Genomic DNA, 23,682 nt, shown 5'->3' with positions numbered 1-23,682 from the left:
AACCTAACTTGAATGTATAAAAATTCTAACTCTTTAAAATATTGTTCAACTCTAATAAAGAAGTATTAGCACGTAAGTTGTTTTTTTTATATAAACAAGAATTCCATACTTGTAGAAAATACCCAAATTTTTTTTTTCTTGATTTACTATTGGATACATACAAGTATACTAGCCATTTTCACAAGAACATCTAACTAAAAAGAAAAAAATAGCTAATTAATCTAAACGAGCAAATTTTTAACAAGTCATTATATACATACTATATTGCAAAAATTATTGCTAATTTATCCATACTATATTGCAAATTATATAGCTAATTTATATATACTATACTGCTAAATTAATGCAAACAAAAAAATTCCATGGAAAAGGACTACGAGATTTGCTGCCGGACCACCATCGGAGGGGAGAAGAGTCGCCGGATCCTGCCCCAAAAACGAGTTAAACAACTTGAAAAAAAATATTAGTTGGAAGGGGGGGGGGTTCCGTTGGAGGGGGAAAGGGAGCAGGTGAGGGAGAGTGAGAGTGAGAGAGAGGAAAATCGTGTCAAGGTACCATATATGGTTAGATTAGAGAAGAAAATCAAGAAATAGAGCGGGTGGGGCAGAAGAGGAGAGGGGAGGAGAGGAAAAAAGAACTAGAGAAAAAAAGAAGAAAAAATGGGTGGGGGTTTGTATTAAAAATAGATTTGCGATCAAATTGGTCATAATTTGAAATTTGAAATTTTCAAATTGTGATTGATTCGGTCGCAAATCCGTTGATCAGTCAGACCTCGTTTTAATTGCAAATTTCGACCAAATCGGCCGAAATAATTTTTATTTTTATTTTTCACGACTGATTCAGTCGGAAACCCCAAAAAGTATTTTTGCGGTAATTTCGCGTAATTGAGCGACTGAAAGAGTCGCAATTTGGAGCCAATTTTTTTTAAAAAAATATGTATTTTTAATGAAGTTTCCGACCTAATCAGCCGGAAATTGTGGCGGCATTAAATCGGTTGAAAATATTCAGTTAGTAAATAACTCTTTTTTAGTGGTAAAATCTTTTTTCAATTAAAAAATAAAACATGTTTTAATCGGCATTTCATGTCCATAAGACCATATAAAAAAGAATTACTGACATTTAAGTTATGTACATTAACTATATAAATATGGGAAATTAAATTTGTTATAGAAATTTTATATGTAAGCTATATATTATTAAAAAGAGAGGAAAGAGCCCTCTCCTTAAGCCACATGGCAGTATAGAAAAAGGACACATGGCATAAGTAGTTAATAATTAGTATTTAGTTAATGATTAGTTATTGGATATTATTTTTGAATTTAAATATCTATACAATAATCTTCTATGTATTATTAAAAGGAGAGAAAAAAAGTCCCCTCTTTAAGCCACATGGCAGCCTAGAAAAAAGCCACATGGCATAAGTAGTTAATAATTAGGTATTGGTTATTGTTTTTGAATTTAAATATTTATACAATAATTAAATAAAATATTTCTTAATAAAAAATAATAAAAACAAAATTGTCCATTCAAATATGAAGTAGTTTCAAGTTGGAGTTTTTAAAATATTTTAAAATGAAAAACTAAAATTACAAAAAAAATAAAAACTGTGAATTCAATTTTTTCTGTTTTTTTAAATAATTTTTGTTTTTCTTTTTAAAAATAAATGTTTATTTACTCAGAAAATATTATTGCAAATAATAGAATAAAATAAAAATAAAAAATATATATCTTCTATTATATTATAAAAAGAAAGTAGTATAAAAAATTTAAATAAAGTAATATGCTAATAAAAGTTTCTATTAACAATGCAATAATACTAAATATTGGAAAATATAATAAAGAACTACAAAACAATAAAGTTATTTGATGCTTATAAAAGTATCTTTAATTTGATAGAGATTTTATTCATTAAAATTTAAATAATATTATGAAAAAAATAGGATAAAATTTAAAATAAAAAAATATCTCAAGAGTAATAAATTATATAATTCTATTATATTGTAAAAAGAAAGTAGTAGACAAAATATTAAATAAAGTAATATGTTAATAAAAGTTTCTATTAATAATTCAATAATACTAAATATTAGATAATATAATAAAGAAAAATACAAAACAAAAAAATAATTCAATGGCTATACAACTCTCTTTAGTTTAATAGAGATTTTATTCATTTAAAATTCAGATAATATTATTGAGAACAAAGAATCAAATTTAAAATAAAAAAAATATTTGAAGAGTAATAAAGTATATATCTTTCATTACATTAAAAAAAGAAAGCAATAAAAGGGTATATTAAACAAAGTAATATAATAAAAAATCTATTAACAATGTAAAAATACTAAATATTGGATAAGCATAATAAATCGAAATATAGAACAAAAAGGTTATTCAATGACTATACAAGTATATTTACTAATAGAGATTTTATTCATTAAAATTCAGATAATATTATTGAGAATATTAGGATAAAATTTAAAATAAAAAAATATTTCAAGAGTAATAAATATATATCTTCTATTATACTACAAAAAAATAGTAGACAAAAATATCAAACAAAGTAATATGCTAATAAAAATTTCTATTAACAATACAATTATATTAAATATTGGATAATATAATAAAGAAAAATACATAACAAAAAAGTTATTCAATAACTATATAAGTCCCTATAATTTAATAGAAGTTTTATTCATTAAAATTCAGATAATATTATTGACAACAACAAAATAAAATTTAAAATAAAAAATATTTCAAGATTAATAAAATATATATCTTCTCTTATATTACTAAAAGAAAACAAGCAGATAAAAATATTAAATAAAGTAATATGCTAATAAAAATTTCTATTGATAATGTAAAAATACTAAACATTGAATAATAGAATAAAGAAAAATATAGAACAAAAAAATTATTCAATGGCTATATAAGTCGCTTTAATTTAATAGAGAGTTTATTACGCTGTATATCATATTACTAAATAAGATGACAATTGAAATTTATTGAACCAATAATATGTAATATGTTCAAACAAGCCGGATCAGAATTAATTTAATTAATATATTTTAATGTTGACGACGCGATTACCTTATAATCGTCACAACTCCATTCTCAAACTGTATGCCAAACGCAAAATAGTAGCAAGTGCATTTAATTGAAGGAATGAATGTTGTTTACTGTAATTCATGTACTGAATAATATACTACTATTTTTTGTATTCACCTTGTGGAGGAACCAAACAAATTCTGCATTCCGTTAGAGTGGCAAAAATTACAAAAAGATGATGATGGTCATACCGATAACAAAAGTTACAGCAACCAAAAAATTGCTTCTAACTTGAACAATGCAAATTTTGGGTTATATTTGTAAAAAGAGGCGCAGAAGATGAAGAAAAGAGTGATGGAGAAGAAATTGTGTCATATTCCCTATTTCAGGTACTCAATTGCTAGTGTTTTGGTACTTTCGTTATTTGGGTATCTTTGAGAATGCTCTATCTTTTTCACCCAGTCAGTTTGTGAGTTGGAATTTCTGTTGTTACTTTTGTTTTTCTGTTTATTTTTTGTTTTTATTAGAAAATCTTTGAGAAGGATTATTAGTTCTGGCTTCGTTTATTTTGGTTAACTTTGTAAAGTTAAACTTGTACAATTTCTCTGTTTCTATGACTAATGAGCAGTGGTGGATGTAGGCTTTACAATACGGGTTCGGCATAACACAGTAGCTTTGGCCCAAAATCCTATACATTTGTTAAGAAATCCACTAAATATGTACAAATATTTAATTCAAAACCCAGCACTTAATGTCGCTATCCTAGAATTTAGAACCCATAAAGTTCAAACCCGGAATTAGCCTGCGGATGTGAGTGTATCATGGTGCTTTTATTGTCTGGGAATCATTGTAAAATTGCTCATTTTTTGAGCCCGTGGACTATAGTTGTTGCAATGTATTGTTCCGTTATGTGGAACTAGGAATCTCGGGAAGATTATTAATGGTGTTGGTGATAGCTGGAATAAGTTTGGTTTACTGATCATTCTTCTTGATATTAGTTAACTCTTTAAAGCATAAATCTTTGAATTTCTCTTGTTCGGTGTTGTGATCTTCATAAGAAAATGCTGCTAATATTGTATAAATATTTATTTGTGTTTCTACATTATATGAAATATGATGGATCAAGGGAGAACAAGAAAAGGTCACAGTGGGAATGTGATTGATTTACGGCTTGTATATGTTGGAAGTTTTCTTTTATTAGTTGCTTTATTTATTTAGCGTTAGTAAGAAGTTCAGACTTTAGAGGGTATTTTAGGACCACCATCCCCAACAAACATGCCCACACTTCACAAAGAGAATGCAGTAGTATGAATTAGTTTGTCGCTTAAATACGTATCTGAATCAACTCTCGTGGTACAAATTTAAAACCCATGACTAGAATTTCAAATGTTTAATCAGATGAGATATTATTCACTAGGCCTTTAACACAAACCACAGAGTGTGTATGCACTTAGAGAGCTATGCTTGGACTGTATGCACATTATGAGTTTTTGAGATTCTTGGATTGAAGATCAAATGCTATGGCCAAGTGGATAGTTTTCCAATATTAAATAGCACATTATTTTGGATTCCATGAAGCTATAAGTGGTTTCCTTACCATTTGATGGAGGTGAAAAATAAAGCCTTTATCCCTCTGAAAAAAAGTATTTTTCCTTCTATCATTTGTGATGTATCTACTTTCTACTTTCTAACAATTCATCTACTTCTTTTAGGAATTGCTTGGCTGGAATCTATTTAACTCATATTTCTTTGGTTTTTTTCTTCTTCCTCTTGACTTGAGAATGTTTCAGCCAAATCTTACTGATGTCAAATGGCCCGGTTACTCGTTTTTGCATTTGAGTGTCTTGCGTGGTGCAATGCACAGATTGAACAGTGAGTCTTATTCTGTAAACGCATCAGTACTCAGTAGGTGGCTTTCAGCATGCACATGCTTATTAGACGGTAAACACTTACCATCACGGGGTTTTTACACCAAACGAATTCGACTTATCATGGTTATGTGATTTAATGAAGTGAAAATATGCATTAGTTAACCATGGTTAAGTGATAGTAGTGTATGTTCAAATGCATGTCATGCATTCATTGGTTTGGTATAAAAACCTTGTATGAGTAAGCTTTTACCTTTATCAGACCGTCCTTGCTCCTGTTCGAATCTTGTTTACCTTCTGGTTTTAAGAGCATACAGTTTTTTGTTGTGGGCCTGAAGGTTCCTTTAATCTTAACCTTCTTCCTGATTATTAGACAGATCATTATTTTAAGTTTTGAAAACCCTTTCCATGTAGAACCTTACATGTTTTTGTTGAATACATTTGCACTGTACGTTTATTTGGATGTGTTCACTTTTATTGGAATATCAGACCTTGTCACTGAACTGTGTGACCTATAGGTCACGAGTTCAAGCCGTGGAAACAGCCACTAATGCTTGCATCAGGGTAGGTTGTCTACATCATACCCCTAAAGGTTCGGCCCTTCACCGGACCCTGCGTGAATGCGGGATGCTTTGTGCACCGGCTGCCTCTTCTTTTTTTTTAGTTGCTCTTAAAAGTTCCAGAATAGCAGGGCCAGTTGTACTACATCGCTGATTTCTTCTGTTTGCAATGGGAAAATCTGTTATGCTGCAGAATATCTAGGTGAAATCGTTTTCCAGAATATATTAAGATGTTATTGGTGGATCTTTGAATTAGTAGTTACTGTGAAAAGATACAACTGAGAAAAGACTCTTAATTGTATTGGTGGTTAACAATATCCAAGGGGCTCTTTATATAGGAGTTTTGAGCTATAAAAAATAACAAAGTTTCCTAATTCTTAGAATCTCGGATTATAATCAAGAATATTTTACAGTCTCTAGAATTGTGCCACCAAAATGGTGAGCAATCATCAGAAAGAAAAACATGAATTGATGTAACATGAAATTATTGGTGTAACATGAATTGATAGATTCAAAAAAAATTTCAAAGAAATTGCTAGAATAATGATCGAATTGATCCTCGAAAATTGCCAAAAGAATGCTGGAAAAGTGGGTTGGAGAATAGCGGGAAGACTGACTAGATAGGGGTAGTGCCACTGGAACGGTTACTGGAATAAGCCTTAGTGTTGTTAGAATGATCACCAAAAAGATGTGCAGTACTACTGGAATGGTCGATGAAAAAAATGGTTAGAATGTTGGACAGCATAGGCAGGGGAGCGGCTGGAACAATAGCGAGATAGAGGCACGGTGCCACTGAAACATCACTGAGAAGAGGAGCAGTCTGCTGAAAAAGTCACCAAAAGAGGAGTAATGCCCGCCAAAATGATCACTAGAAGAGACACAAAGAATAAAATAATGAAAAAGAAAAAGGATTTTCGCAGAGAAAGTGGCATAAGGCCACAGGCTTATGGGAAGGATTTTGCTGAAGTCTTTAGCAACTACCAAGAGCATTGAGGCTTTAACTACCATGGACGAAGATAAAAGAGAGAAAAAAATCTTTTTTTGATTGGTGTCTATACCATCTACCACGACCGGTGAGGCTTTAATACCATATAAAAATATAAAAGAGAGAAAAATGCTTGTTAAATTGGTGGTTAAAAACGTGCAAGAGGGTTCATAGTATAAGAGTTTTGAGTAGCTTGAAATAAGTAAAGTTCATTAACTGTTGAGATTCTTAAATATATTTTGTGATTCTCTTGACTTTCCAAGTTACCATAGAATTAGGGGTTGTTTATTGCTTTTGCAGGCTGCAGCTGTCATAGACTCAGTTGCGAATCAAATGCAGGAAACTGTCAAGCTTATTGAGGAAACAAGAGCTCCAAACTACGCTCCATAACTGATCAAACAAGTAGCGTCAAGCTAAGCCACAATCTTATAAATATATTCCTGGTTGCGGAAGATCAATAGGTGGAAATTCAGATACTGGTAAGCAACTCTAAGGCACTAGAGTTTTCAAAATTAGACATGCAGAATTTTCCTTTGGTTGTGGTATGACTGTAATGCCAGTATGATATATCTTATGAATCCATTTAATACTAGTATAACGTGTTTCATTGTTTTTTGTACTCGCACCTTCTTAAAGTGGGCCAGTATTTTGCACAATGGCAACAGTTTATCTGTTAATTATCTACCATTTTAATTTCCATATCTTTCTAGTACCACCTAAACTCTCCTAAATCAAACAGTATCCATTCCTTTTCCAAAGGAGATGCTTATCAAGATTGTTGTCATTCAAGGCATGCCATTTCTGATTTATAAAATTTTGTTACTTTTTACATTTTGGTGGAAGCATCCTCTAAGCTGGTGGCTTTTGATTACCACCAGTCCACCTCCATATATGATCAACATAATATACCATGGATTCAGTGACAAGGAAAGCCCATCTGGCTAGAAAGTTAGTTAATGATGGCTGATAAACTGTTGATCGTCCGAATGTTTGTTATGGTACTACAATCGAGGAAATGGTGGAAAAGTGATAGTCTTGTATTAACAGGTAGATATAATTTGCTATTCCTCACCATTGGAAAATCAGGTGGTAATATCAACTTAATAATGGAAGTGCATTGTGAAGAAACAATGGTGAGAGGAGATGACAAAGCTTCGACTTTGGAATAAGTCAACTGTAAGGAAAGGAAGACGGATTCTTTTAGATGGCCTCTAGGGACAATAAAACATATATTTGTTTAGTGTTGACTCAGAGGCGAAAAGCGCCAAAATCTGTTAGGGCCTCAAACGTAAAGCTCAATTTAAGAGTGTTTTTCTTAAAGAAGATAGGCACAAATGAAGAAAACATATATATATATATATATATTGCAAGGAAAAGTTGGGACAATTTTTTTTAAAGAAAGTACAATTAATTGAAATATATGAAGTCAAATCATGTCAGTCAAGATCAATAACTATTTTAATATTTGTAAAGTATATGCAAAGGTGCATGTTTAAACTTTAAATTTCTAATCCAGATTAAGGTACTAGTTTTTTTCTTTCTTAATTCTAGTTTCCTATTTCTAGTCACTAACATATTCATTCATAACATTTTTTCATTAACAATGAATATATCACTTTGCTAACCATACATATTATATATGTTACCCTCTTTAAGACAGAGCTCCTGGGAAATGAGTCTCGCTCCTTACTGTCTTAGTGTTTCCAGCCTGGCTGCAGCTGATTTGCTTCAAGCAAGCAGTTAACAACACTGCACTTGCTAATCCTTATGTTTTAGTCATGGGTTTTTATTATTGTTCACTGATAAACGAGCTCGTTTGCCGCTGCAGTATTTTCTATTCTAATTTTATGTTTTCAAATATCTAAAGGCTAATGTCATTATAAGTCCAATTTGAGGCACTGAAAAGTGAAAACAACCATCAAACAACATATTACCTACCAACTTAGTGATCAAGGGTTAGACAACAATTTTATCTTTATTTTTACTGACAGCAGTTTGAGAGCTATAAATAACATGCTGGAATTTTTTAGTTATATGTTTTCTTTGGTTGGTATGATTGTTTTAGACTTTCTAGTTTGCCACTTGATTTGCTACCAATTTCCATTGTAAAAGGATAGATATGCCTTATTTTAGCTCCATCTACTCCTAAATACTTGATTTTCCTTTCCTATTTATAGTCCTATCTTCTGCTCCCTCTTTCGGTCATCTTTTTAGTGCACGAGCTCATTGTTATACCTATCTTTTATACTGTCACAACAGTCTCAAACACATATTTCTTCCGACTTTCCCGGAGCACTTTAGAATTATATCTATCTCTTTTCAATTTTGGTTCATGTTCAACCTTAATGAATTCATTTTCTAAGTCAAATCTTTGTTTACTAGGGCCCTGTTTGGTTTGGATAATTATCCCTGATTTGCTAATTAAACTATTTTCTTTAATCTGAATCAGGCTATTGTAAAAAATCAGTTTTTTAGAGCTAACTAGGAGTACTGACTATTGCATCAATAAAACTGATTATTTTTTAGCTTACTAAATAATCATAAACATTTTGATAATTCAGTCCAAACATTTCTTTAGTGTTTACTGCTTAAGTTGAAAAAGACCCTGCAGTGGCCCAACAAAAAAGTATGGTTTTAGTTGGATCCCATTTGTCATGGTATAAGTTATTTTATATTCACTATCATGCTAGTTATTATGTAAATGAAGGATTTGATTTGTAGTTCTATTTATTATTTAACGAGATTTCCATTGGATTCTCCTTGAAGAAATATCCTTATTGCTTTTTGTTCCTTGAATACTTCCCTTTGGCTTTTTATTTGGAATACTTAAGTATCCTCCGATGGTCTTTGGTTCATGGAATACTTAATGTTTGTATATGTAGGAGGCCAAGACAGTAGTTGCAAGATGGCTAAGGCTGGAGGGGCCAAGTTACTATAGAACAGTAGGACATTTCTGTACAGGGAAGACCAAGGGCCTAAAATTTTGTTGTAGTCAAAAGAACCTATCTTAAAAGTCTGTATTAGGCGTCTCTAGTTTGACTTGTGTTACAAGTAGCAAGGTTGGTGCTGGGTAAAGACTATTGATGGGATTCAAGAGAGCACCTACCTTGTTGTGGTCTTGCCAAGGCAAGGAATCACAGGTGAACTGCCGCAATATAGTTAAAGGTATAAAGTTGAATTCTTGTTAGTTCAGCTTTTGATGCAGTTAATCCTTGCATTGATCTGTTCAAATGTTAAGTGGCTGTATTTTAGATTTTGATGGTGTAGGCAATTGCTAGGGGTTTCCTAGTAGCACCCAAGAGGCCTTTGTGTTTCCAATAGATCAAGAGGAGTCAATCTTGATGCAGCTTACCACTTGTTTGATGTGCATCTGGTTAGGTGAATGCAAGAATTTCCCAATATCTGTTAATGAGCAAAATGACCATATTTGCATCCTTTGGTGTTACAGCTTGTCTTTACTTGCCATACAAAGTGTTCGGAGTCCTATTACTTAATCACACTTTGTGCTCCCTTTCTTTCTGTAATTGTGGAAATCTTGGACTCCTTTGGACTTTTTGGTTAACTTACTTTTCTTGTTTATTTATTTTGTAAAGAAAAAGTAAAAAGAACTCTAAGAAAAACTAATTCATATATCTCATGGTAAAACTTTGCAAACTATGCAGATCTTACTTTCTTTTATTGGACTTTACCTTCGAAACTACCACTCAACAGTTTTTTAAGTATTTTGTCGAACTTATCAGGACTAAGAACATTTTCGTTTCCTGTTATTTATTTTCACTTCTATATAAAGGGGACAATATGTCTCATTAATTTCTTTTGTGTTAGATATGCATTTATTAAAGGTTTTTGGCAGGTCGTATCCGGATTATATTTTTCAGCCAATGGAACAGTAGTGCTTGGCCTACGCTTTAGCAAATTGCCTTAGAAGGCAATCCAGACTACTATAACCTTACATAGATTACGTCTCCAGTCATATCGCAAGAATCTGGTCTATGTTAATGACCATTTCTATGTTCCACTTAAATGCATTTGTTTGCCCTAATCATCATTTTGTTTCAGCGCCTCCATATCTCCTTCATTTGCACCTCTCTCTTTTGGGGGTGCGGACACACACACCCCTCTCCTGTGTATTGCCTTCTTTTATACCCTTTCTGCATTCTCTCCTTTGTAAAGTTCTATCATTAAATCCTAGGTTGGCAATCACAGGACAACTTCTTTACTTTTCTTTCCTGATCCAGAAAAGAAAAATTATCGCAAGAATCATTTTCGTTATCTGTCTTTTAGCTCTTTTCCCAATCACTGGAAGATTCAGCAATAATTTTTTAGAGAACTTGAAGCATTTCTCCCGGATTTTACTTCCATTTCTGTTAGAGAAACAAAAAGGAAACATCAGTGTTTTTGAAGTCCTACTTCTATATCGTTTTATCCTTAAGTTCAGGATCGATGGCTAAAAGAAGTAGAAATGGTTTATACTTGTCCTTCTGTCTTTTACTTCCCCAATTATTGTTATTTTCTTTCTTTTACATCTGCTTTTATAGACTGATAATTTGACTCACACAAAATTGCTGCTTGGGCTACTGTTTAAGTAATTTGATTTACGCGAAGCCTAGTGGTATAAACTTTTTCCTGAACTTGTTATGTCATAGTTGCTAATGAGCTGTTGTTCAGAATACATAATTCTGATGTTGGTTTGTTTTTTATTAGTTTGTATAATTACAACTGTAAATTACATCACTAAAGTCATTGGTGGGTGATGAATCAATTGTAATCAACCCAATGGTTGAAAGGTGAAACAATGTCCAATTAACTGTTTGGTTCTCTTCTCCTAAGGGCTTGCTATTTAAATGATTCCTTTTCCCATGCACCATTTCGTTGTACTTTATTTGGATTTGGTGGTTGAGAAGAACCAGTGCTTCACATCCTGGCTCTCCTCAAAAGCAATAAATAAGGGTGCAATTAATTCTAGTTACAACTCTGTTTTGATTCTTGTGGTGCTATTAGCAGACAAATCTTCCTGCTTTGAAAATTATTAACTCTTATTAGATTCACCAGACAATCAAAAATGCTTATTGTCGGAATGGTAAATTGTGTCACGACAGGCTCTGGTAAAAAAGGAACTGATGAGGAACTTCCAAGTCAGTCTCGCCCAAAGGAACACCCACGCACATGTCGAAAAAGAAAAAGTAAAAAAATAGCTGCTGCACCTGATTCAGCTGTTCTGCTACGCCGTTCTGCTCGCCTCCGTGGACTGTCAAATAGAAAGAATGGCAAATCAGATGGAAAGTTAAACTCGGTCGACTTTGACTGCTACCTGGAGTAAGTTTGTGGGTTCTGTGTGCTAAATTATGCAAGTATATTTATGTTTGCCAGTTTCTGTTTTGAGCATAACTTCTTGGGATTATGTAGGAACATATGGAGGGAACTACCAGAGGATAAGAAAAGTTCATTTGCATACCTTGAGTCCATGTGGTTTTATTTATACACAACCAAACTATTCAAGCCTAAGGTGTTGAGGTGGATTAAGGGGCTAGACATATTCTCGAAAAAATATGTTTTTGTTCCCATCGTTCTCTGGTATGTGTTTCTGATTTGTTATCTGGTTATGCCAAAGTTGCATATAATATTTTTTGGTTTTGCTTTGTATACTGAGATGTTATTTATCAGGGATCATTGGTGTCTTTTGATCTTTTGCCATTTCGGCGAAAGTTTAGAGTCAGAATCCAAAACTCCCTGTATGTTGTTACTGGATTCACTGCATATGGCGGGACCCTCGCGATATGAACCTGAGATAAGAAAGTATTTTCCTCGATGAACATACTACCTTAGGAATTTTTGTTTTTCTAGTTAATTTACTTGTATGCTTTGTTTTGTTTGATTTGTAGATTTGTTTTGGACATTTTCAAAAATGAAGAGAGGCCAGAGAGCCAGCAGCTGATTAGGAAAATCAAGTTATTGATTCCTAAGGTCACAATACTTTTCACTCATGTTTCTGATGTTACTTACTAATGGTCTCTCATTTAGCATGACTTGAAAATTTTCAGGTACCGCAGCAGACAAATGGTACGGACTGCGGTAAATTTGCTTTGTACTACATTAGCCTTTTCCTAGAGAGCGCTCCGGAAAATTTTAGCATATCTGAAGGCTACCCTTACTTTGTGAGTCCTTTGTCAAACTATATCTATCATCTTCATATCAAGAAATCCTCTAATCCTCATAATTCTTTCTGCTTTGTAGATGAAGAAAGACTGGTTTACTCCTGACCAGTTAGAAAGCTTTTGGCTGGAATTGCCGACTCTGACCAAGGATTCTTCTGAGGACATGAAAAACACAGCAGTCTCTGGTGAAAGCGTCTCAGGTTCTGAGGATGCTATTATATATCTGGTATAGACATTGTGGGTAAGAAGTAAAATAGAGAGATATATTGATACTATTGGAAGGACAAGTAACTATGGGTCATTGGGATATTTAAGGCTGTCTCTTTTGTTCTATTTTCGCTCTTTTTTTGGGTGCTTAAGGAAAAAAAAGTCAAAATGAGGACTTCTACATTGTTTGCAGAAACAGAAAACAATTTGTATTAGTCTTGCTCAAGTTTTGTTTGACCTTATAGCTGAATGCTAATTGAAGTGTGTGCATGTGTGTGTTCAGGGTATTGCTAGTGTTGTTGTTTTTTTGCTAACCTACTGCATGGCTGTAGTAAGTTAGAAAAGTGTTCATCTTTCTTCTCCTTTAATACTCATGTGTACACCTGTAAAACATATTAAAGAAGGGATTCTAAGTAATTTTCCTTATTTTCTGCTCATTCTCTGCTTCTTTCCAGTTTTGTTTCTTCTCCTTCTCTCCTTCTAGCTTTCGTTCTCTTCCCTTGTGAACTTCCTCTAGTTATTTCCTTCTCTTCATTCATCTTTTGGTCAGAGGGTTTGCCAGAGAAAGAAGCAGATAAGTTCCTCTTCTTTTTGAGATTCACATGTTATTCTCTATAGAAGAGAGGAAAAAAATCCAATTGTTTAATCTAGTGAAACCGAAATCTGGCTGTTTAATCAAATGGTACTTATTCTCTTGTAAAGCTTCAAAAGAAAAAGGATCTTTGATCCTGCCATTGTTGGCTCCTTTTGATGGGAGAACAAGGTGTGTCCTGCTATAAGGGAGGGTGGTTTGTTGGTTGTGTGGAGAAGGTGGAGTTCATGGGGTGAAGGAAGGGATTCCATAATTTTTCCTTTCTTTCTTTTCTCAACCATCCGGTATTTGAAGTTCACCAGCCGGATTAATCTAGATTCATGTCGGGTAGGTCCACTAAGGGGATAAAGAGCTCCTAGTAAGAAGGCTTTATCGAACGAATGATACGTGGTTAATGGTGAAGGGATACCAATTACTTCAAAGGCCCCATACTTAACTTAGTTGAAAGATGTGTTTATTTGTTTTCATTTTTTTAAAAGCTGCTGTTTGGTAGTTCTGCAATCTTTTGAGCATTGTATTGTTTCAATTTGAAAGAACTATCTGCAGTTTTGTCATAGCAGTCTTTTAATTTTGGAATTGATTCACGGGTTGCTAAAGCATTAAAAATGGTAGCCCGAAGCATCCCGCATTTATGCAGGGTCTGGGAAAAGGTCATACCCAAAGGGGTGTGATGTAGGCAGCCCATATTTAAAAAGGGTTGCTAAAGCATTGCTTGATATTTTCAATTTGCTTATATAATGGTAATCATATGAGGTAACATACAAGATTACCAATTTTGGATATATTGGCTACACTTTGATGTCCTCTCTTTCATTCTAGGTGCTTTTCTTTAAAGGATAAAATTCTAGCAGTGATCCACAGTCTGCTTCCCAGCTACAAAATTTGTTAAATTATCTCTTCCAAAGTCGAATCAACCTTTCATTCCCTTCTTAATCTCAAGTAGTTTAACTCATACATAAGTCAGTTTTGCTTTCTTGCACAGCGTGCTCCATCTTATAGCATATTTGACCGTGCTTTTAAAATCAGCTTATATTAAAAAGTTCTTTTTATACAAGTATTTTTTAAAAAAGTTTTTTCTGGTTAGAAGCAGTTTGTGTTTGGCTAATCAATTTGAAAAGCACTTTTGAGCAACAATTAGTGTTTGGACAAACTTTTAAAAAGTACTTCTAAGTGTATTTTTCTCAAAATACTTTTCAAAAAAAAAAAAAAAATTATTTTTGGCGAAAAGAAGTACGGCCACATAAGCTATTTAGTCTCCTTGGCGAGTGCTCTCCAAGCCTTGGAATGGATTGCGTCTTCTACATCTACACATCTTCTTGTCCTCTGCATAACATCATTATGGAGTATACTATTAGTTAAATAAAAGCTTAGAGGAAAGATTTGCATGCATATTATTTGTCAAACATAAACCTAAATCAAAGGTATTCTTGTATACTGATAGTATACTATTTGTTAAATACAAACCGTAAAAGATTGGTAAATAGCCACTTTAGGTCAGCTATTAAAGTTTAATCATATTTTAAATTGTATTGGTAAAGTAGTAACTCATTGATGCGGAAATATAAGTATGGACAAAAATACCCCTATTTAAAACACGGAAGAGCTCTAGTCTCTAGGAATGATTGCTCAACTTTGAATATTTACTAGTCTTAGGATACGTGCTTTGCGCGTGTACCCTATATCAATAAAATATACTTTTTAAAAATATTACTAAAAAATTAAGAAACAACTAATGTGTTGGACTTTAAAAATAAAATTAACAAAAAATTATATGTTCTTGAAATGATGACTACTAAATATTTTGTTAGATGGCTCAATGAAAAAAAAAAAAATCTTTTCAAGTTCTTAGATTCGTTATTGTAGTTTCTTAGGACTTCTATAGAAATATCTTATAAAAAATATTGTTATTTCTATGATTTAATACAAAAATAAACCAAAAAAAATATAAATACTATTGCCAACAAAAATTTGTCAAATAAAATAAATGTTAAAAAAATGAATTTCTTTGTCATTTTGGAATGGAGAGGTTGGTGTTATGCTCATAGAAAAATTTGATAAGGGAAACGTGACATAAGGGGAGTTGTCAATTGTAAAATAATAATAATAATAATAATAATAATAAAAATTATAAATGAAAACTCCTTTAGAATATATTTTGTATTCTATTGATTCCTCCTGATTGCTTTAAGCTTGTTTATTTACGAATTGGACTCTTGATACTATTATAACCAAATAATGCTATTCTTGTAAAAACAAATTTATGTGTCACACTCGATTTGTCAATTTGAAAATAAGTTTACTTATATGATAAATATGAAAAATAATTAAATTGATTCTTGTTACTTAGTTAATTTAAAGGCTTAATTATATATTCGCAAAATTGAAGGCAATAATTATTTTTTGTTGATTCAAATTCTTCATATTAGCTCATCCAATTTTAACTAATTAATTATAATTATAGTGTTATATTATTTATATTATCATGAGTAAAAATAATAATTTAATATTTCACTTTTTGGATTTTTGTGTTTGTAAAATCATTAATGTAGTTGACTCTTGTCAATCGTTTAAATATTTTGTTAGTGATTTGTTCAATACTGATAGGTGTTTTACAACAACAACAACAACAACAATAATAATAACAACAACAAGAAGCATACTTAGTATTATCCCACATCGTGGGGTCTAGGGATGGTAGCATATATGTACGCAGACCTTACCCCCACCTTGTGAGGATAGAGAGGCTATTTCCAATAGACCCTCGGCTCAGGAAAGCATAAACATCACAATAATGAAAATATAGAGAAGAAGGGACAGTACCAAACAACCATAGAATAAAAATAATAAAGCAGTAAGGTGATTAGTCATACAAACCTACTACCAGCAGAAATCGAGATTGTGCGTCAACATTGCTGTTAAGAACACTCTAAACAACTTACTCTACAATCCTAATCCTCGGCTACCATAACTTCCTATCAAGGGTCATGTGCTCGGTCAGCTGAAGCTGCGCCATCTCTTGCCTAATCACCTCCCCCCACCTCTTTTTAAGCCTACCCTACATCTTCGTTGGCCCCCAAATGCCAACCTTTCACACCTCCTCACCGGGGCGTCTGTGTTTTAGAATATTATGTAATGAGTTATTATTATTATTATTATTATTATTATTATTATTATTATTATTATTACCAAGCTTTTATATAAAATACTTATCGATTGAACTATAAAATTGACTAATGGTTGATATGAAAGGAAATATAGATGCAAACTTGACCTTGTATGACTGAAATAAAAGGACAAAAACACAAAAATTATTGTGGAGTTTCGTTGTTGGAAAAGGTAGATATATAGATTATTTTTACGTATAAGCTTTTGTATGGTTTTGTGTTTTAGTTCATGTTTTTAGATTGTCGATTTCCCTTTTCCTTTTTTAACGACTTATATAAAAAAAAATTAAAGATTTTAATATCCTAAATATTTGGACTTTGTACTTAATTCAAATAAGGAATGATTTAACTGATTTTGAAATCCTAAATATTAGAAAATAACTCAAATTACAATTTTGTCCAATGTGATATATATTTTTAAAAGGTAAAAAAGCCGAACGACAATTCGTTAAGAGTCTTCGTGCTTTTAATATAGTATAGATAAGTTCAAAATCAAGAAATTATTTCGGAGTTTGAATGTAGTGAAGCAGTAACTCTCAATTATCGAAGTATAATGTGAATTCAAAAGCCATAAATAGTTACTAGATTTTATTTTTTTGGATTTGCACTAGTAAAGGTTCAAAACAAATAATTGTTTCTGGAGTTTGAAATTGTAACGGCCCGATCGGTCGTTCTGAGCGTTTTAGCTCCGTTTTCCCCATTTCTGCTTCTATATGTGTTGTTCAGCTACATTTCATCGTATCACGTTGGTTGGTTCGGGTTCGGAGTGATTTTGTAGAGAAATGAGACACTTAGTCTCTTTTTGGGGAGCTTTAGTTGAAAAAGTTAACTGGAAGTTGACTTGTGAGTGAATGATCTCAGAACTTGGTTTTTATGGTTCGGATACTTCGTGAGGTGATTTGGGACTAAGGAGCGTGATCAGAATGTATTTTGGAGGTCTGTAGTGGATTTAGGCTTGAATTGGCGAAATTAGAGTTTTGGCGTTTTCCGGTTGGTAGTGGAAATCTTGATATCGGGGTCGGAATGGAATTCCGGAAATTGGAGTAGGTCCGTTGAGTCATTTGTGACGTTTGTGCAAAATTTCAGGTAATTCGGAGGTGGTTTGATAAGTTCGACGTCGTTTGTGGAATTTGGAAATTTCTAAATCCTTAGGCTTGAATCCGAAAGTGATTTGATGTTGTTTTGAGTGTTCCAAAGGTTAGAGTAGGTTTGAATGGTAATATGTGACTTGTTCATATTTTTTGTTGAGGTTCCAGGGGCCTCGGGATGATTTCAGATAGGTTGAAGTTGAGAAATCGCAGCTAATGTTGCTGCTTCTGTCATGTCTGCACCAGCGGATTGGGGACCGCTGGTGCGGCTTGGTAGACCGCATCTGCCGCAAAAGCGGTGAAGCGAGCGCAGATGCAAGACCCAGTGAGGTAAGTGGAATCCGCAGCAGTGGATATTTTTCCGCAGAAGCGAAAGTGCAGATGCGCTTATGGGATCGTAGGTGCGGAATCCCTGGGCAGAGACTATATAAGCATTCCTTCACGAATTTTGGTCATTCTTCCACCATTTTTGGTCGATTTTGGAGCTCCAAGTTGTGATTTCAAGAGGGAATCAAGTGTTCTCTGAGAGGTAAGCTACTTGGGCTTTGTATCTTGTGTTTATGGTGATTATTCCATTGTTTAATCATGAAATTTGTGGGAAAATTAGAGAAAGAATTTGGGAAATTAGGGCTTGAAATTGGAGAGTTAAATTGGGGATTTGAGGGGCCATTTGAGGTCCGATTTTGATAATCTTGGTATGTATAGACTCGTGGAAGGATAAGGATTCTAGTGTTGTAATTTTTATCGGATTTCGAGACGTGGGCCCGGGGGTCAGTTTGGCCAATTTCGGGATTTTGAGTTTAATTTGATAATTTTCGCGTGGGCTTTGTCCCTTTAGCATGTATTGATGATATGATTCTGATTTTTGGATATATTCGAGGTGATTTGATGCCGAGTCGAGTGGCAAGGGCATCGTGGTGTAGATGTTCGTCCGGTTTGAGGTAAGTAATGATTGTAAATATTGTCCTAAGGGTATGAAATCCTGGATTTCATATCCTTTCACTACCTTGAGGTGACGCACATGCTAGATGACGAGCGTGAGGGCGTGCACCGTTGAGGATTGTGACTTGGTCCGTCCCGTACGACTATTAAGTCACGTATTTGATTGAAAACAAATTGATACTATTGTGTTTTGGAAAGTATTATTATGTTTTGAGCTGAATGCTATATTTGGGCCTCGTGCCAACTGTTTAGACTCTTAGGGGCTTTTTTACTACTATTCCTCAATGTTTTGACTTAATATTTGTACTCAGTCATGCTGTGTTTTACTGATTTCATAACTCAGCCTTATTTATCCAGTTTTGATGTTATAAATGATATTTTGGGATGAACGCCCTGTTTTACTGATAGTCCGAGTGGATTGTGAGGTTGATGGCTGAGAGAGGCCGAGGGCCTGATTGTGAGGTTGATGACTGAGAGAGGCCGATGGCCTGATTGTGAGATTGATGACTGAGAGAGAGGTCGAGGGCCTGGATGTGAGGAGTATATATATATGGATCGGGTTGCACGCCGATATATATATATATATATATATATATATATATATATATATATATATGGATCGGGTTGCACGCCGTATCGATATAGAGCTTGGGCTGTAAGAGCCCCTCCGGAGTCTGCACACCCCCAGTGAGCGCAGTCGACTATATATATAGATTGGGCTGCACGGCCGCATCGATATATGGATCGGGCTACACGCCGCACCAGTTATTATAAGATACCTATTGAGCGTTAGTGCTGATTGATTAGAGCTGAGTCTCGAGTGACTGAGAGAGGCTGCCCGAGGGGCTATATATATGTATATATATATATATTTACTCGAGGGGCGTATTTTTATGAAATTACTGTTTTCACTCCTCTTTGTACTGAGCCTCTATTGCAAATATTGAACAATTATTTTAAACAACTTTCATTGAAACTGGAATTTTTAAAAGATGTTTGAAATTTAATTGCTGATTTGGCTTTGGAATTTTCACTGAGATTTATATGTTATGAGATGCATAAATGATTGCCCAAGGGGCTGGTTGTGACTACGTTGCCCGATGGGCTATTTATGATTTACGTTGCCCGAGCTGTATTCAAGTGAGTTTTGCCCGAGAGGCCAACTACATTATCCGCCATTTTACTCACTGTTTGATCACTTGTTTTGAAAACCACTAAAAGATGTTTTAAGTGGAGTTTTACACACCTTCAAATGATTTCCACCGAAAACTGAAATTTTGACGAAATGATTTGATTTATACACTGTTATGGAAGAACACTGTACTTACTGTGGTGTTATGACGTCGATTCTATTGTTTCCTACTGCTTAGTCTTTATTTACTTTTATTACTTACTAAGTTGGCGTACTCACATTACTCCCTGCACCTTGTGTGCAGAACCTGGTATTTCTGAGCTCTGTGGCAGGTTCATCGGAGTTAGCAAGGTAGCAGCATGTCAATCGCAGCCCTGCTTTTCTCCCTTATTATTCTCCCTTAGTGTTTTTTTTATGATTTTCCCCGACCGTGTTGGTCTTGAGGTTGTCAGACAATTGTAGTAGATGCTCATGACTAGTGACATCCTGATGTCGGGCTTTCTTTCCGCACGGTCGTTTTGTTTTAAACACTATATAAAGGTTTATTGCTAAATAGATTTGATTTTATCCTAAGAATGAAAAATATTGATTAGTTTTGGGTTTGTATCGGCTGGCCTAGTTCCATGATAAGCGCCATCACGACCTGTTTGGGTTTGGGGTCGTGACAAGTTATCGTGCGACATTGATTCAGCTTGAAATGTAACTCTTGAAATTCCTTCTACGCGTTCGAATGCGCGCATGAGCGCTCGGTATCAGTTGTGCATTGACTTCTTGTGATTCCCTGATCGGGGGGTGAGATGTGATTTCTGTGTGTTGATGTTGGGCCAGTCTCGAGGACTTGAGTCCGGGCTTTGCTTGTAGTTGGAGCACTGAGGTATTGATCATGTGAGCACGTGCTTTTGGATTTATATGTTCGATAGTGTCCCTATTAGGGGAAATAATGACTGGATAACTATGTGATGAGTATGATGTGACTGCGAGATTGTTCATATGATTTGAATGAGACGAGAAAGGTCTGTTTGGGGGTAGCAAGGACTATCTGGTGCTTGATTTCCATCGTGATTTGATGTATAGCCCCGAGTTGTGGGTGTGTTGAAGGATCTTTTCATATTGTCTAGTTGGGAAGTGAAATAGATTTCATGTTGTGATATGAGTTTAGACTCAGGAAGATTCAGTAATTGTGTGATGTTTATGACGGTGGAAGGGTATAAAAAGATGTTAGTTTGAGGCGAAGCAGGTGGATTATCTCTTGCAAAGTGTCCTGCAGTTTGTGTTTTCCCTATGTTGTTTGTTGTAAGTCCTCTTTTACCAATAATATATGTATGATGTGATTTGAGTTTGGATCGTGCATGAGAGTGGGCTTGACTGTTACGAGAGTGAATGTGAGATTTGCAGAAGATTTGAAGTACTAGATAGTCTGTATTGCACGAGCTTATGAGGGATTGAGTTTAATCTCATTATGGTATTATGACAGTAATAAAGTATAGGCATTATGAGTTATTGTGCGTTTTGATATATGGCTTTGATCCAAGTTGGGGAGTCTGCTACTGATCAGTTGATTGCACGGTTATGTGCTATGCTGGTTCCAGTTTGAGGCATACTAGTGAGTCAGTTATAGCTTGCAGGGGTTGAGATCGAGGATGGCTCGAGTAAAGGAAATTTTCAATAAAGGTTACGTTATGCTTTATGGGTGAATGAAAATCTCGGAATGACTTGAGTTGTTATTGGTGAAGGATGTATGGTGCATAGAGCAGGAATTTAATTGGTTGAATTAAAGTAGGGTTACTTCCATAGGTGTTGTTGTTCTAATGGGGCACGAGTCATTCGGTTCATTTGATTAGCCTAATGGAAACCGGAGTAGAGTGGATGACTCTCGAGGATGGTTTTCAAGGATTCAAGATTTACATATAGTGATTGGGAATCTTCAGGATGCGTGTTGGCTAGAAACTGAGATTTATATAGGAGGATGTCAAGACTTGTGGCATTTCTGCATCATTATGAATTCTACATACCAGTATCATGAGGCAAAGGTAATGGCTTCAAATTCGCAGAAGGTCTCTTCAGAGTGGGTATCTCGGCTTTGGTACTTTTGGGGGTGCTTCAGAAGAATATAATGGTTTATGAGCCTTAAGGCGGTGTGATTTTATGCTTGGGTCTCTGTGGTGAATCTGGATTGAGGAATTCGGTATCATGGCAAGGAGAAGTATCAATTCGAAGGTAAATCAAAAGAAACTTAGGATGATAGGACAACTTGGTAGTAGGTCGGATCGGCATGGTAATGGATATGATTAGTTCTTTGGGTTCTTATGAGGTAATGAGTTTCTACAAGTATTTCATGGCAATGCTCTTAGGTTTTTGATGGCTTGTGTAGCTTGGTTGAGATAAAAGGATTCAGTCCTGACGGTTTGATTTTGTGCAAATGGGATTCAGAGAGTTCTTGATGATTTCTACCACGGTTAGAGATGTATATTTTTCTACTGGCATGAGGAGCATGTGATGTATAATGCTTTTCTTCTAGATGAGATCAAATAGAAAGTTCTTGGCTAGTTGAGTACGTAGTAGCTTGTAGCTTGGAATGGATTATGAAGTCCTTATATTTAACATAGGATGACATGGTATATACGGTAAGTTGTGTAGGGTTGAGATTGGCATGTGTAAGGGCACAATTCAGTTCTGAAAGGAAGGTCATAAATTCTTAGGCAGCGCAGGCAGTTTCAGATGATTAGGCAAATGATATTGCTAATTGGTAGCTTGAAGAGGGCGTACATTTCAGAAAGGGCAATGTGATTGAGTTAATAATACATCATTGTTATTGCGACACTCTGTTGTTTGATCGACTGTTGATATTCGAGTTTGCTTGATGGCACAGAAGAATTTTAGGAGTGTCCCTCATGGAATGATTAGGTATTAGAGGTGTGTATATATTCATGTAGTGGAGTTGAGATCGGATATAATGATTCATATGCATTATGGATTTGGAGACTGAGAGTTCTCATAAACAGGTTATTTCGTGGTTATGGACTGTGAAGATGTGGGCAAGCTAGTTATATGATAATATGTGCTCTGATTCAGTCATTGTGAACTTTCAAAGAGTTGTTTATCTATTGTGGGTGACCAGAGTTGATTTGGGGTGCCTTGGTAGGCCTAACATGGGTGTATGTTCTATACCGGGTCGGAATTGTTGACTCCGAACCGCTATTGTTGAGAGATGTGCCATTCGATTGTTGATGAGCTTATTTGTGTTCTGGGGTAATCTATGAGTTATTCTTCTGTGTTACGAGGAGTTGTGGTTTGTTGGTTATATGCACGTATGGTGCTGGTGCGGTTCTACGTGGGCTTTATAGCAGAACTTGAGTGAGACGGGCAGTTGGGTGTTGCGTGATTGATTGTGCATTGGATATCTTTCCTCGGACTGGTATGTTATTGCGTTGTTTGCTCTCTAGGGTTATGGTGATTCACTGTTGGTACTAGACATCAAATTACACGTGGTTGTTGACTTTGAGCATAGTGACTTGAGGTGATTCATGTGGATCAGCGTTTGAATAGGATCGCACATTGCAGCGAAGTTATGTGGAGGTAGGATCCTTCAGGTTAGATTCGTGTGTTCTGGTTCTACTGTGTGTGATGGGTTCTTAGTATCGTGTTGTGATGGTACTGGTGAGCTTGCGGTACAACTCTCTCATTCGAGCCATTTTTCATGATTTGGTACGTTCGGATTGTTGCTTATTGGTGCGCGGATTGCACGGGTTGTGGCTTTAGATTGTATTGATATGTCATGTCACCAGAGTAGTCGTGTGGGATGAGATGAGGTCATTGGACCTAGAATGAATACTAACGGATTCAATTTCAGCATGTTGGAAGGATAATATCGGGATTCGGCTTAGAAATTTACTATGGTCCTTGTCAAAGGAGAAGGAGCTTCACGAATGGTTGATCTGAGGAATGAT

General features: G+C 34.6%; 1 protein-coding gene across 3 annotated transcripts; it reads left to right on the top strand.

Moving 5' to 3' along the window:
* The first annotated feature begins 3,092 nt into the window (after positions 1-3,092).
* On the top strand, positions 3,093-13,104 carry LOC104237812 (probable ubiquitin-like-specific protease 2B). 3 transcript variants are annotated; one of them, XM_009792037.2, is made up of 10 exons: positions 3,093-3,431; positions 4,833-4,914; positions 6,756-6,934; positions 9,338-9,620; positions 11,555-11,771; positions 11,862-12,029; positions 12,120-12,251; positions 12,338-12,419; positions 12,497-12,610; positions 12,690-13,104. In XM_009792037.2, the coding sequence occupies exons 4-10, from the start codon at positions 9,539-9,541 to the stop codon at positions 12,840-12,842; spliced, it is 948 nt and encodes a 315-aa protein (XP_009790339.1). In that variant the 5' UTR covers positions 3,093-3,431; positions 4,833-4,914; positions 6,756-6,934; positions 9,338-9,538; the 3' UTR covers positions 12,843-13,104. The 3 variants fall into 3 exon arrangements, with proteins under 3 accessions (XP_009790339.1, XP_009790338.1, XP_009790341.1); XM_009792036.2 differs by lacking the exon at positions 4,833-4,914; XM_009792039.2 differs by lacking the exons at positions 3,093-3,431; positions 4,833-4,914; positions 6,756-6,934 and adding an exon at positions 9,708-9,833 and having other exon boundaries at positions 9,535-9,620.
* The last annotated feature ends 10,578 nt before the right edge of the window (positions 13,105-23,682 follow it).

Source organism: Nicotiana sylvestris, chromosome 11 (genome assembly GCF_000393655.2).
Source record: "Nicotiana sylvestris chromosome 11, ASM39365v2, whole genome shotgun sequence".
NCBI classification, from domain to species: Eukaryota; Viridiplantae; Streptophyta; class Magnoliopsida; order Solanales; family Solanaceae; genus Nicotiana; species Nicotiana sylvestris.
The sequence above is the reverse complement of the archived record's forward strand: the minus strand, read 5'-3'. Positions and strand labels throughout refer to the sequence as shown.

Excerpts from the sequence above, each read along its gene's own strand:
- LOC104237812 (XM_009792036.2), top strand. The coding sequence starts at position 9,539 with ATGGGATTCAAGAGAGCACCTACCTTGTTGTGGTCTTGCCAAGGCAAG. Across the intron at positions 11,772-11,861 it reads GACTTTGACTGCTACCTGGA|GAACATATGGAGGGAACTAC; the intron begins GTAAGTTTGTGG and ends GGGATTATGTAG. Across the intron at positions 12,030-12,119 it reads TTTGTTCCCATCGTTCTCTG|GGATCATTGGTGTCTTTTGA; the intron begins GTATGTGTTTCT and ends GTTATTTATCAG.